This window comes from Uloborus diversus, unplaced genomic scaffold (genome assembly GCF_026930045.1).
Source record: "Uloborus diversus isolate 005 unplaced genomic scaffold, Udiv.v.3.1 scaffold_14, whole genome shotgun sequence".
NCBI classification, from domain to species: Eukaryota; Metazoa; Arthropoda; class Arachnida; order Araneae; family Uloboridae; genus Uloborus; species Uloborus diversus.
In genome coordinates this window covers 2,279,283-2,292,584 of record NW_026558098.1, presented here as the reverse complement: position 1 = coordinate 2,292,584, position 13,302 = coordinate 2,279,283, and the positions used below count along the sequence as shown (strand labels likewise).

General features: G+C 34.2%; 1 protein-coding gene across 1 annotated transcript in view; it reads left to right on the top strand.

Annotated features, from left to right (window-relative positions):
* The window catches only part of LOC129232800 (dihydrolipoyllysine-residue acetyltransferase component of pyruvate dehydrogenase complex, mitochondrial-like), a 56,505-nt gene that overhangs the window by 8,794 nt on the left and 34,409 nt on the right, over window positions 1-13,302 (top strand). Inside the window, exons 3-5 of the mRNA XM_054866900.1 lie at window positions 3,001-3,201; window positions 6,724-6,998; window positions 11,545-11,679. Coding sequence (XP_054722875.1) covers window positions 3,001-3,201; window positions 6,724-6,998; window positions 11,545-11,679 — 611 coding nt within the window. The remainder of the gene's footprint in view (window positions 1-3,000; window positions 3,202-6,723; window positions 6,999-11,544; window positions 11,680-13,302) is intronic.

The following is a 13,302-nucleotide window of genomic DNA, read 5'->3' as shown; positions in this document are numbered from 1 at the left end:
TATTAATTAATTTATTTTTTGCGTTTTGAAAATAGTTTTGAAAAAAAAAATAATAAAAGTGGTGGTGCTGGGGAAGGGGCTTTTTCTTGCTTTAAAGAAGATTATTTACCAACTTTTAATAAGTTTACTATTTATTTTGTTTTATTTATTTATTTATTTATTTTGAATTTTGAAAAGTTTTGAAAAAAAAAAATTAAAAGTGATGGGGGGGGGGGGGCTTACCAATCTACAAATTCATGTCAGATCATTTCAAGCATAATCCGATCAATTACTACTTACTAGACCATCCCCAGTAAGAAAACCCCATATTTAACTAGTTAGAATCTGAAAAATGTCATTATTTCACAAGTCAAACTTTATTTAAAAATTCATAAAAATATGATCCCATTGAGATCCCAACATGAAACTTTGCACAAATAAAGATAAAATACACACAAATTTTTGAGAATTTTAAAAAAAAAATTCATTATACCTTTTCTGAGAAATTTAAATTTGAAATTTAAATTATATTTTTTAAAAATCAAAAATTTTCTGAAATTAGTCATGTTGCATATCCAATTAAACAGCAACTAATGTACTTTAAAATGCTTTTTACCAAATCTTTCTATCTATATTTGGTGCTGAGTTATCGTCCATTTTGTGTTCAAACATCCATGAAAAAAAGAGGATTTTTCGAAAAATCAAAGTGTCATAAATAAAAAAATAATAGAGATAAAAATCTAAAAATTTGGACTTTTGATTACCTCAAAGGGTACAATCCATGAGCCAAATTTCAAAGAAATACAAAAGGGTGAGGGAAAAAATTTCCCAAATTTTGGATCGCTTGACATGAAATGACCCAATTACAAAACTAAAAACATTATTATTACTCTGTTTTCATTTACAGTCACCCTTAGTCTGTCTCGATAGGTTTACAAAACATTGTAGAGTAAAATTTAGTTTTCTAGTTCATTTTTTGATTTTATTTATAACTTCCTCAGTGTGTGATAGTGACATTGCTTGAATTCAGCAGTACAAGAACACATTAAACGTTCATTATACATAGTACTATTTAAGTATGTCTTTAGCCTTCTCAAAGTCGAGGAAGATCTCTCCCTTGTGCAATTCGTTGCAAGAAATGTACACATTTTCTAAAAAATCTTTTAACAAGAGGATTTTTTTCCCTATTATTAGAACTGAAATTCTTGTTTTCTTTGTTTGGAAATATTTTGTGTATCAAGTACATAAAATCATAATCAGTTGAAATAAGAAAAATGTAAGAGCTGTGGGAGGGGTCCGAACCCCCTGGACCCCTCCCTTGTGTGCGCCACTGATGAACAGTCAACATCTTCAAACATGCAAACTATTTCTAGAGAGATTTTGGATGTTTTCTAGTCAGCAGACTATTTTCAATGAGATTTCAGATATCTTTAAATCTGCAGACTATTTCTCGTGAGATTTAAGATTAAGAAAAGTTACTTTCCTATCTCTATGATAGAGTATCGATGTGCAATGCCTATTTAAAATTTAAATAGAAATTTTGCAATGCCAATACAAAACATGAAAATGGGGGAGCAAAGCCTTGCAATAGAAAATAAAGTTTAAAAACACTTATTTTGAAAAGGAACGCTCAGCACAGTTCCTTCTCTAAATAAATATATACTGATTGGAATTGGGAATGGTTGGGGAAAAGGCCCTGACATTTGAGGAATTTTTTTTTTTTTGAAGTTTTCTAAAGAAAAAATTTATTATTTATTTATTGAGCAATCCTTTGATGTCCTTTGATTTTATTTTCCCACCGCCACCCTCTGCAGCATCACTGTCAACTGCCTCACGATGCTGCTCCTCTTGCGAAAACCGTCTTCTGGTTGCATCCATATCCTGCACACACACACACGCATACACACATGCCTACACACACACGCATACACACATGCCTACACACACATACACAAACTCATGCCTGCACACAGACACAAACTCATGCCTGCACACAGACACAAACACATATGCCTACATATACACACACACACGAACGCCTACACATACACATGTGTATACACAACACGCACACACATGCATACATACACACACACCCACACACACGCACCTACACAAACACACACACATGCTCCTACACACACATACACACATTCATGCCTGCACACAGACACAAACACATATGCCTACATACACACACACGAACGCCTACACACACAGCACTGCATACACAACACGCACACACACGTATCTACACAAACACACACACATGTGCCTACACACACATTCATGCCTGCACACAGACACAAACACATATGCCTACATACACACGAACGCCTACACACACAGCACTGCATACACAACACGCACATACACGCACCTACACAAACACACACACATGCTCCTACACACACATACACCCACTCATGTCTGCACACAGATACAAACACATATGCTTACATACACACACACACGCGAACGCCTACACACACAGCACTGCATACACAACACGCACACACATGCATACATATACACATGCACACAGACACAAACACATATGCCTACATACACACACATGAATGCCTACACACACAGCACTACGCACACACACGCACCTACACAAACACACACACATGCTCCTACACACACATACACCCACTCATGTCTGCACACAGATACAAACACATATGCCTACATACACACACACACGAACGCCTACACACACAGCAGTGCATACACAACACGCACACACATGCATACATATACACATGCATACATACACACACATGCACCCACACACATACACCTACACAAACACACACACATGCGCCTACACAAACACACACACACGCATTCATACACACACACGCTCATGATTGCGATAAACATAATTTGAATTCAAGATGCAAAAAATTCAAATTAATATAATTTTATTTATTTATTTATTTATTTTTGTATCACAAGCAGCATAATATTTGCCCAATCTAATTTCTTCTTGATTATTCGTATTCTGTCCCCCAGATGGCCTCCCTTCCCACCACCGAGTGCCCCTCCCCGCCCTCTCCCCCACCATGGAAATGGGCACCATAGTCTCCTGGGAGAAGAAGGAAGGGGACAAGCTGAACGAAGGGGACCTGCTTGCAGAGATTGAGACGGACAAGGCCACCATGGGCTTCGAGACCCCCGAAGAGGGATACCTGGCCAAGATCCTGGTCCCAGCAGGTATGGGGTTGACTTATTATTTTGTGCAAAATTATTATTTAATTCCCAAAAAATATTGTTCCAAAACGTGAATGTGTTCCATATGCATATTAATTGCATATAACACTTTCATAACATAGATAACTTGATAACTTGAACATTAGCACAAATAGCGCAAAGCTCCACAAGAAAGTTTTCAAACCCTCCCCAAAATTATTTTCTGGTTACCAGGGTTGGCAAAACCCCGGGTTTTTTTAAAAAAGCCCATGGACCCAGGGTTTTTTGGGTTTTTTTAAATAAAACCCAAAAAAAAAACCAACTAAAGTTGGGTTTTTTTAAAAGAAATGTGGGTTTTTTTGTCCTTTTTTAGGGAGAATGTGGGGTACTTGTAGCATAAGTATATGGACAAAGTGTAAAAATTATCTTCGGGTAAAAAGCTCGAAAACTAGTTAAAATTCAGAGTTTTCTGAAGAAAAGTATAAAAGACAAAAAAACCCAAGAATGTTAAAGTTTCAGATTTTTTTTAATTTTCATTATTACCAACAGTTAAGGCAAAGTTACTTCTCGAGTGATAAAATCTATTGTTCGTTTTTAATTACTACATTTTTTTTTTTTTTTTGCATTTTACTTTATAGTATTTCATTTTGTTATGCAAATATGCATTTTGTTATGCAACTGTAGAACCTCAAGTCGTTTAAATCCCTTTTTACTGAATTCCAGCTTAATCAAGACATTTCTTTGAATTTTATGCTGCCTGTTTTTTATTTCTGTGTACAGAGTAAGAAATATTAAACTTTTTCGTAAGATAATGAAAATACTGTACATCCTATTCTGTTTTCTGTCTGACCGTTTGTAACACCTGTTAATTTCTAAAAAATATTCCTTGTTTAATCGAGATTTGTGACGTATTGGTTTGCAGAAAATAATTCACATGAAAGCCTTTTAGCTAGAGTAGGTTTTCTCTGTATAATCTACAAATATTGAGAAAATCAGACGTAACAGGACTTAGTCAAGATAATTTGAGTTATTTATTGACCAGTTAAAGAAAAAAAGTTAAATATATTTCTTTAAAATCTTTGAAGTACTTTTTCAATGCCCTTAAGAGTTAAGAAATACCATTAAAGTTCAAAATTCATTTTTTATGTCCGTTGTCTGTGGTGAAGAACAAATAAAAAAGAAGTTTAAATTGTGAAAGTATTTAAATTAATTATTTCTTTTAAAAACTTCTCAGAAAATTAAAAAAAACCCAAAAGTGGGCTAAATAATGGGTTTTTTAAATGGGTTTTTTCAAAAAAAAAAAAAAAAACCATTGGGTCCAACCCAATTGGTTCCAATCCAGCCAACCCTGCTAAAGATATAAATTGAATTTTTGAGTAAAACTTATTTGTGAAATAAATCATACCTTTATATCTTAAATAACTATCATATCTAGTATATCTCTATTTGTTATTGTAATTACGTCACTAACATGCTTAACTATACATGCTGCCATGTAATTAAAAAATATTTTAAAGTCTTTAACTAGCTTTTAAATTGAAAATGAGTACTCATAGTAAACAGAAAATACCAGATGACTCTTGGAAAGGCAGCTGTTATGTAAACCATGAAGCTGGCAGAAGTGCAGGATAATGCACTTTCTTTTGATTGTGAAACATATTTACTTGGGAACAACTAATTGTAGTATTGGTGCTCTAATACTCATTGCAGATAAAACTCTCTCTGAAGTGCTATTACATAGATATATTCTGAATAGTAGTTTCAAAATTTGTGAAATGATCTATATAAAGCAAAAGCTCTGGTCCCAAGGTGTGCATTATAACGGTCTTCTACTGTAACATTAATTTTAGGAGTCAGTCTGATACTAAATGCAAACACGGATAATGAAATGACTTTGCAAGTGATGAATTTATTCATTTTCCAACAATTTTTAAATGTGAAAATAGTTTTGAAATATCCGTGGCAGCATTTGGAAATTTTCTAACCGATTTGAAGAAGTAGTTTGCCTTAAGATTTCAAGACTTATAGGAATAGAGTTGTTGCTATTCTTAAAATCGCCTCTTAAAGTTTCTCTATCGGCAGAATTAGATGTGACTGTGAAGTTGTTCCATTTTCCAATACCAAAGTCTTTGCTCTAAATGACTTAAAAGAGGACATATAATTGAAAACTATATACTCTAAAGAATTTTAGAGTTAACATATTTCTAAAAATATGGAAATTGCAAAAAAATAGCCATATACCAGGTTGTCTTGTTCAGATCTACAAATGATTTTCAAGAACGGTTTTTAAGGAAGAACAAAACCACTCAAGTTTAATGATTTCCTACACTGCGTATCTGCTTCCAGCGTGAACCTAACGTTAAAAAAATTGATTCAAGCCCACAAATATTATTTATCTCGTTGATTTTTGAGTAAAAATATACGTATTGCTTTTCATGTTACAGTAGGCGCCGCTTCATGTGATCACTTTGGGACAAATACAGTTTGATAACAATAACCGACTGATAACAATAATTGAATAGAATCCAGGAGACACAAAATAATGATTTTTTTCCAATTAAACTGCATTTATTTTGGCAACCTCAAATTAAAATCACAATGACTCAACTGAAAGCAGTTTAAAATTATTAAATTAACAGAATGGAAATAGCTGAATTATAAAAAGTTAAAGCTAAATTATGCAATTTTTAATCACATAGTAATAGGTGAAGTAAAATATGACCGTTTTCCCTGACTTTCGTAAACCAGTTTCAAATCACATTCAGCTTTTCTATCTTTTCCAGCATGCTTTTGATTGAAAAAAATTTTAATTTAACTTCACTTTGTTTTCAATCTCGACACAATTCTTTAACAGCTTACAAAGTAGTGGCAACAATGGAGTTCCTACATCAATGCCTGCAACATGTCCAGCGACTGAATTTTTTTAGGTGCAAAAGAAAGTTTTCTTAGGGGGAGTCTGTGGTCACTGGGGGGCGAACTTTCTGTAGCTTCATTCCTAGAAAAATTTTTTAACTGCTATTGAAAACCACAAAATGCTACACAGAAAGTTAGTCTCGTCAGGGTTTGCCTATGTATTTCTGTTAATTGAGGAACAAAAACGGGGGAAAAATCGAAAGTTTATGAAAAAGTGATAATAATAAATGAAGATGATGATTACAATACTCGACTTTTTAACATGTGTAAACATACAAGTGTTCCGGGACTTCGTGATTCTGATAACAGTAACTGCGATCACATTAAGCAGTGCCTACTGTATTTTGTGAGTGAAAATAAAAAAATTTTTTTTGATGGACCTCAATGAAAAAATTCCGAAGGTATCCAGACTCCAACTAAAATTACTTACCGACCACTGCTATAAATGATATTTTGCGATGTATAAACGATACATTTTTGCATAATTAATGCGAATGAATTGAGACTTTTTGAAAACAATGTTTTACTGTTCTTAGGAATGTTTGCCTAATATATTAGGAATATATGCTTGGATATTATACAGTTTAATCCTCCAATCCATAACCAATTACATTGCTTCAATACCTTATACAGGGACCAGGGATGTTCCTCTGGGCAAGCTACTTTGCATCATAGTATCCAATGAAGAGGATGTGGCGGCGTTCAAGGACTTCGTGGACACGGGAGAACCAGTTGCTGCCAAGCCCCCCGCACCCCCCGCAGCTGCACCACCACCACCGCCCGTCTCTGCTCCTCCCCCTCCCGCAGCCATCCCCCATGCGGCTGCGGTGGCTCCTCCCTCTTCATCCAGGGTGTTTGCCAGTCCCCTCGCCAGGACGCTGGCTGGTGAAAAGGGCATCGATCTTGCGGTAGGTTTTTTTTTTTGAGCAATCACGATTGCTTATTGCTTTCATTTGACTGTTTTTGGCGTTCCTTTGATTTTAGTTTCCCACCGCCACCCTCTTCACCATCACCGTGGACAGGCGGGCTCCTCACGATGCTGCTCCTCTAGCGAAAGCCGTCTCCAGGTTGCATCCATGTCCTACACACACGCGCATACATACACAACTACACACAAACACATACACACAACTACCCACACATTCATGCCTGCACACAGGCACAAACACATATGCCTACACACACATACACATACCCCCACCACACACACACTTATGCCAGCACACAGATACAAACACACATGCATACACACACATACACATACCCCCTGCATGCACATACACACACACAAACACACACACATACACCTACACACATACACCTAAACACACACAAACACACACACATACACCTACACACATACACCTAAACACACACAAACACATACACACAACTACCCACACATTCATGCCTGCACACAGGCACAAACACACATGCCTGCACACACATACACATACCCCATACACACAGACACACACGCCTACATACACACACTTGTGATTGCAAAAAACATAATTTGAATTTAAGATGTCAAAATTCAAATTAATTTTTCTTTTTTTTTTTAATTTCTTGTGCTCAATATGACTCTGATTTTGACAGGACTTCCTTTTGTCACTTTTTTCCATTGGTCATTGTTAAGTATTGCATCGTGATTTTATTACAAAAATTCTGATTAAAACCTGTGAAGTTGACCGCTATTTTCAGGCACAGAATTAGATCTTACCATATAGTTCAACCTCTGTAAGTTGACCAACTGTCTAAGTTGACCACTAAAGTAGTGCGCCGCAAGTGGTCAACTTACACAGGTTTCACTGTAGTACAATGTTTTAAAAAATCATCTCCAATATCAAGTTACGTAATTTGCTTTGTCTCCTTGATGCTGCCAACCTGCTTAAACTTAAAACATAAATTAAATACATTACATACCCCTTTTAAGGGAAACAAAAAGGCTTAAAATGTTTTCTACAAAAGTTAAAAAATAAGTCGTTTAAAGTCTGTTAGCGAATTGTCACGTAAAAACACCTTTTTTTAATCAAAGGATCACTTAAAGTTGTCTCTTTTGCAAATGGTCTTGTAAACTCGCCTTTTTTTAAGCAACTAGTCACTTTTGTATAAAATGAACAGGCAACATTATTTTTTTTTAGCAAATGATCACGTAAACACACTTGTTTTTGACAAATGACCACTTAACATCATTTTTTTACTTTGGTTGCTCAAAGTTTTTCTTTTAATAAATGGTGACCAAAAGTCTTTTTTTTTTTTCATTGGTCACTTTATAGCAAATGGTGACTACAGTCATTTTTATCCATTGCTCCCCCAAAGTCACTTTTTAACAAATGATCACCAAAAGTCGCTTTTTTCCATGGCTCACTTAGCAAACAGTTAAGTAAACTCATTCTTCCAGCAAATAATGATCACTATATGTCACCTTTTCGTCCTTTTTATTTTATTCCCACCTTCACTCTCTGTGCATTTGTGCATAAAATTCCTTAATTTCAGGGTTCCTAATTGGTCTTTTTTCCCCCCTAAAAGTCACTTTTTCAGTTTTGAGTCCCTAAAAGTCCTTCTTTTTGTTCCTGAAACCTCTTTAATCCAATTTTTTTTTCTAAAGAAAATATAAATGTGCTATTTATATGTGTACTTATTTGTAAATTTGTATTATTTTTAAATTTTTAATCAAATGGGGACACGACAGCTAGTGTTCCAAACTATTGGTTAGGTGTCATAAACTCATTCAGCTTAGTTTCTTGTTCTGAGCGAAAGTAATTTTAATTTAAAAAAGCTGTGTTAGATGAAAATAAGATTTAAAATGTTCATTCAAGTAAGCGGTTGGAAATCGCCAATTAAAAAAAATGAATAATCGAATCCATCCTGCCCCAATTTTAACACTTACAAGTTATGATTAAAGTCCCGCTTTTTTTTTTTTTTAAATTCTAGGCCCCTTTCCTCCCTAGAGAAAACTGAACTTTTGTTGGGGACCCTGTAATTTTAAATTCGCAATGTTTTAATTTTTGATTGTTATTTATGCCATTGAAAGCCTTTTCACGTTGTTGTAATTGATGCAGTCACTTACCTTAAGCCTAAGGCAAAACGCTAAGAGCTGGAGCATGGCCACACTAAATTTTCGTTTATGCTTATGGGCCTTGACAATTTTTGACTTTACTGTGTTAAACTGATGCAGCTCATGCATCCACCAATCAATGTCAATGTTTCAAAGTTTGTTTATTTTTGATTGGACGTCGCCCATTTTGACCGCAAGAAGCGCCACAGAAAGAAGCGCTCTGCATCCACCAATCAATGGCAAAGAAATGGAAACAGGGGTGCTCTCTAGCGCCCTCTTTGTTGCCATGGGTTTCAGCGATTGCCTCGGCCTATGAGAATTAAGTGGGGCCATGGTTGGAGTGATGTGGAGAAAAGTCACTTCAGTTCAGGGTTTGTTGATTTAAATCAGCTTGATTTAATTCCGTTGATTTTTTTTAATCATTGATTTAAGTCAATTGATTTGAATCAAGTGATTTTTTTAAATCAAAATCCTTAATTTAAATCAGTTTATTTTATTTTTATAAATTAATCTTGCATTTTTAGAATGTGTTGCTCTAAATTTAACTACACTGCATCATACAATCTTAACTTCAACTGGCAAAACCACAAAGGTCCCTCTTGATGTGTGTGAAACAGATTTTCCTTCTTGCAATATTGCTTTTACACCAAAAATTACAGTTCAATTCAGTACGGAACCAAATAAAGATTTTCAGTTTTTCTCATACACCGTCACTGATATAATTAAGAAAAGTAATTGCTCAACATATTCTTTTACACTAAAACGTACATGATGATGGAAACCGTATTTTTAAGCAAAGCATAAAACAAAATCACTTATTATCGAAGTATTATAACGTATTTATAAATCTCAAAAATGTATTGGATAGTGAGAGAGCTTATCTCAGTTTGAAAAGTAAGCTGAATAGATTCATCTACTCTATGAAATATATTATGTTTATAAATGTAAAGTGGTAAATTAGTATAAATTTAATAAAAATTAAAAAAAAAAATCTGATTTAAATCAAAAAAATCCAACTTCCTTATTTTCCTGCGTATAATCCACAGATTATCTGCTAAAAAAGGCAAAGTTTATGAGGTGCGGATTATACGCAGCCGCGGATTATCTGTGATTTTTTTTTTCCGCCTTAACTCCAACGCACTGAACCTCAATATTTTTACAGTAGGATTCACCAATCGAGATCGTACGCCGACTGAATGTTGTTTATTTTACGAAGCATGCACGTTCTTCTTCGCTGCCTGCCCGTATGTTGGTTATTTTACGTTGCTTGAATGTTCCTCTTGGCGATTCAGGTCATGTAAAATAAGCAAGATTACAGTGAAATAGGTAGCCATCTGCACAAGATTAGACCGTTTGCTCCTTTGACTTGATTCTTTGTTTTTCAAACAATTAGCAAACTATAATCAAGATTTCAAAAAGAAATCATATTTTAGATTATCTCTCAGATTAATTTTGATTATGCCTTCAAAGTAATTACTTTTTCACGTTTTTGGTTTAGTTGCTCAAATGGTATGTTAAACTCAAACTTTATTTTTTTACATTGTATTATCCGCGGATTATACGCCGCCGCAGATTATACGAAGCTTTTTTTTCTTCAGGCCGATTTTAGGACCTGCGGATTATAGGCCGCCCGCGGATAATACGCAGGAAAATACGGTATACAGGATTTTGCATTATATAGATCATTTCACAAATTTTGAAACTAACATTCAGAATATATCTATATATTAGCACTTCAGAATGAGTTTTATCTGCAATGAGTATTAAAGCACCAATATTACAATGAGTTATTCACAAATAAATATGTTTCACAATCAAAAGAAAGTGCATTATCCTGCACTTCTGCTAGCTTCATGGTTTGCATAACAGCTGCATTTTCAAGAGCCATCTAGTATATTCTGTTTATTATGATTACTAATTCTAAGTTTAAAAGCTTTGAATTAAGATGGAAAGATGAAAAACTTCCAAAATTTAATTTGCCTAACCATTTTTATTTTTGAAAAGCAAACAGAGGGATTTTTTAAGCTTCAAAACCTATTGTTTACTTCTGAAAACTTGTGCGGTTTATAGAGAATTGCGTTATATAGGTCGGCGTTATAATGGTATTCTACTGTATAACGTATTTATAAATCTTAAAAATGTATTGAATAGTTAGAGAACTTATCTTAGTTTGAAAAGTAAGCTGAATAGATTCATCTACTCTATGAAATATATTATGTTTATAAATGTAAAGTGGTAAATAAGTATAAATTTAATAAAAATAAAAAAAAGTCTGATTTAAATTTAAAAAAATCCAATTTAAATCAAAAAAAAAAAAATCCAACTTTTTTTATTTAAAAAAAATTTTTAAAAATCACAAACCCTGCCTTAGTCAGAATTTTTGTATTCCCCAGGGGGTGAGAGGGTCCGGTCCGGACGGCCGCATCAGGGCCCAGGATCTGGAGGGGGTCTCCCCCTCTGCTGCCCCCCTATCAGGAGTGGCGCCCTCTGCTGGATACGTGGACATCCCCCTCACTAACATGAGACAGGTGAGTGAATTTATTCTACTGTACTAAGGTTTATTGATCAATTGACAAATTAATCATTTTTTTTTTAGCAGTAGCACTTGAACATAGGAATTCATTGACTAGAGTGCACATAGGAACAAAGTATACTATAAAAATGTAATAAGTAAAAAAGGAAAAGGTAGAACGTTCAAAATTGAAAAATTGTAAAAATATAAAAGGAGAAAATGTACAAATATAGTAACATCTAAAATTGAAAAATTGTAAAAATATAAAAACACAAAGGGTCTTTTTGAAATATCAATAGCAAGAACTTAATCTCTACATAGTATAAAATGAAGTGTCCAAAAAGCGTCTGTGTGTTTGAACTCGCAAAACTCGAGAACTACCCGGCCGATTGCGCTGAAATTTTCACACTTTGTTCCTTTAAGTCCTGAAAAGGTTTGCAGACCAGTTCGAATAAAATTCAATGAATAGTTCTTTTTTTACCAATTTACTTCCAATTTTTACATAAATTGTCAAATATGGGGGTAAAACTTTACTTGCACATATTAATATTACATATCGTTAGAAAGGGTAGAATTTTCTGCATTCTATGCAATTTGTTTCAATGCTCTAACTTTACTACGGCAGAGTTATTTGCGTTTTTAGCTCGAATTTTTTTAGGCTTAGCTGAAATTTAGGCACTACATTCTTCATTAAATAAATCAATAAAAAGTGAAGGAATTGTCCTACAGCTTTCTTTTTGACGCCATTGGAAAAAGCGACCTTTTTTGCTCCAGATCTAACTCGACCTATGGTCGAAAAAATAAGCTTTTATCTCGAAAGGAAAAAAAGTTACAAGCCTTTTTAAATCAAGTTTCAGAAATCTCGATTCCATTCAAATTGTGAACCATTTTCTTTCGCATTTTAATTCCTTAAACTTATTTTATTTTGTGTTTCCATGGTTACGCATTTTAAACCCACCTTTCTGGATTTAATTTCTTAAAAGTATTTTAATATCTGTCGTCATTGTTTGGAAGGGAAATCATGATGTTTTTTTAATTTATTTTTTTAGCCTGATTGTTGAATATACGTCACTTGACACATTTTTTATTTTCAAGGTAGACCGGCAACGCAGCTAGTCATTTCATAAAACAGTTGCAGAGGTGTTGGGTTGAAATTTTCAGTCAATTTCAGTCAGAGACCAAAGCAGATAAGAGTTAAATAGTAATAAGTAATACGTGTAAGAGTGTAATGTGGGAAAAATTCAGACCATTTTGCTTTTTCATTTCTATTGTAGGATCATAGTCAAGGAAAAACTAATAATCATAACCTAATGATGAAAAATAAACTAGTTTTGAATGAAGTGAGATAATTTGTTGTAATTTAATCTTTCCAGCAATCATCCTAATCCTTCAGTATGTTTTGTTATGTTTTCTAATTCAGAACTTTTTGTAGAAAAAAAAGTCAGTATTTCTGTAGTACAAAGTTCGGTGTTCAATACTTTTGTTTTCTTAAAGGCGAAATTTCAGATGCACCCTTTTTTAAAAAAAGATTTCCCTCTTGGGAATTTTCGAACTTTCAACCCTGAAAAGGCGGCTACTATGGACAGGGGGAATGGAGGGGAGGCAAGTAGAACAACTTGCCCTTAATTCCAGAAATAAA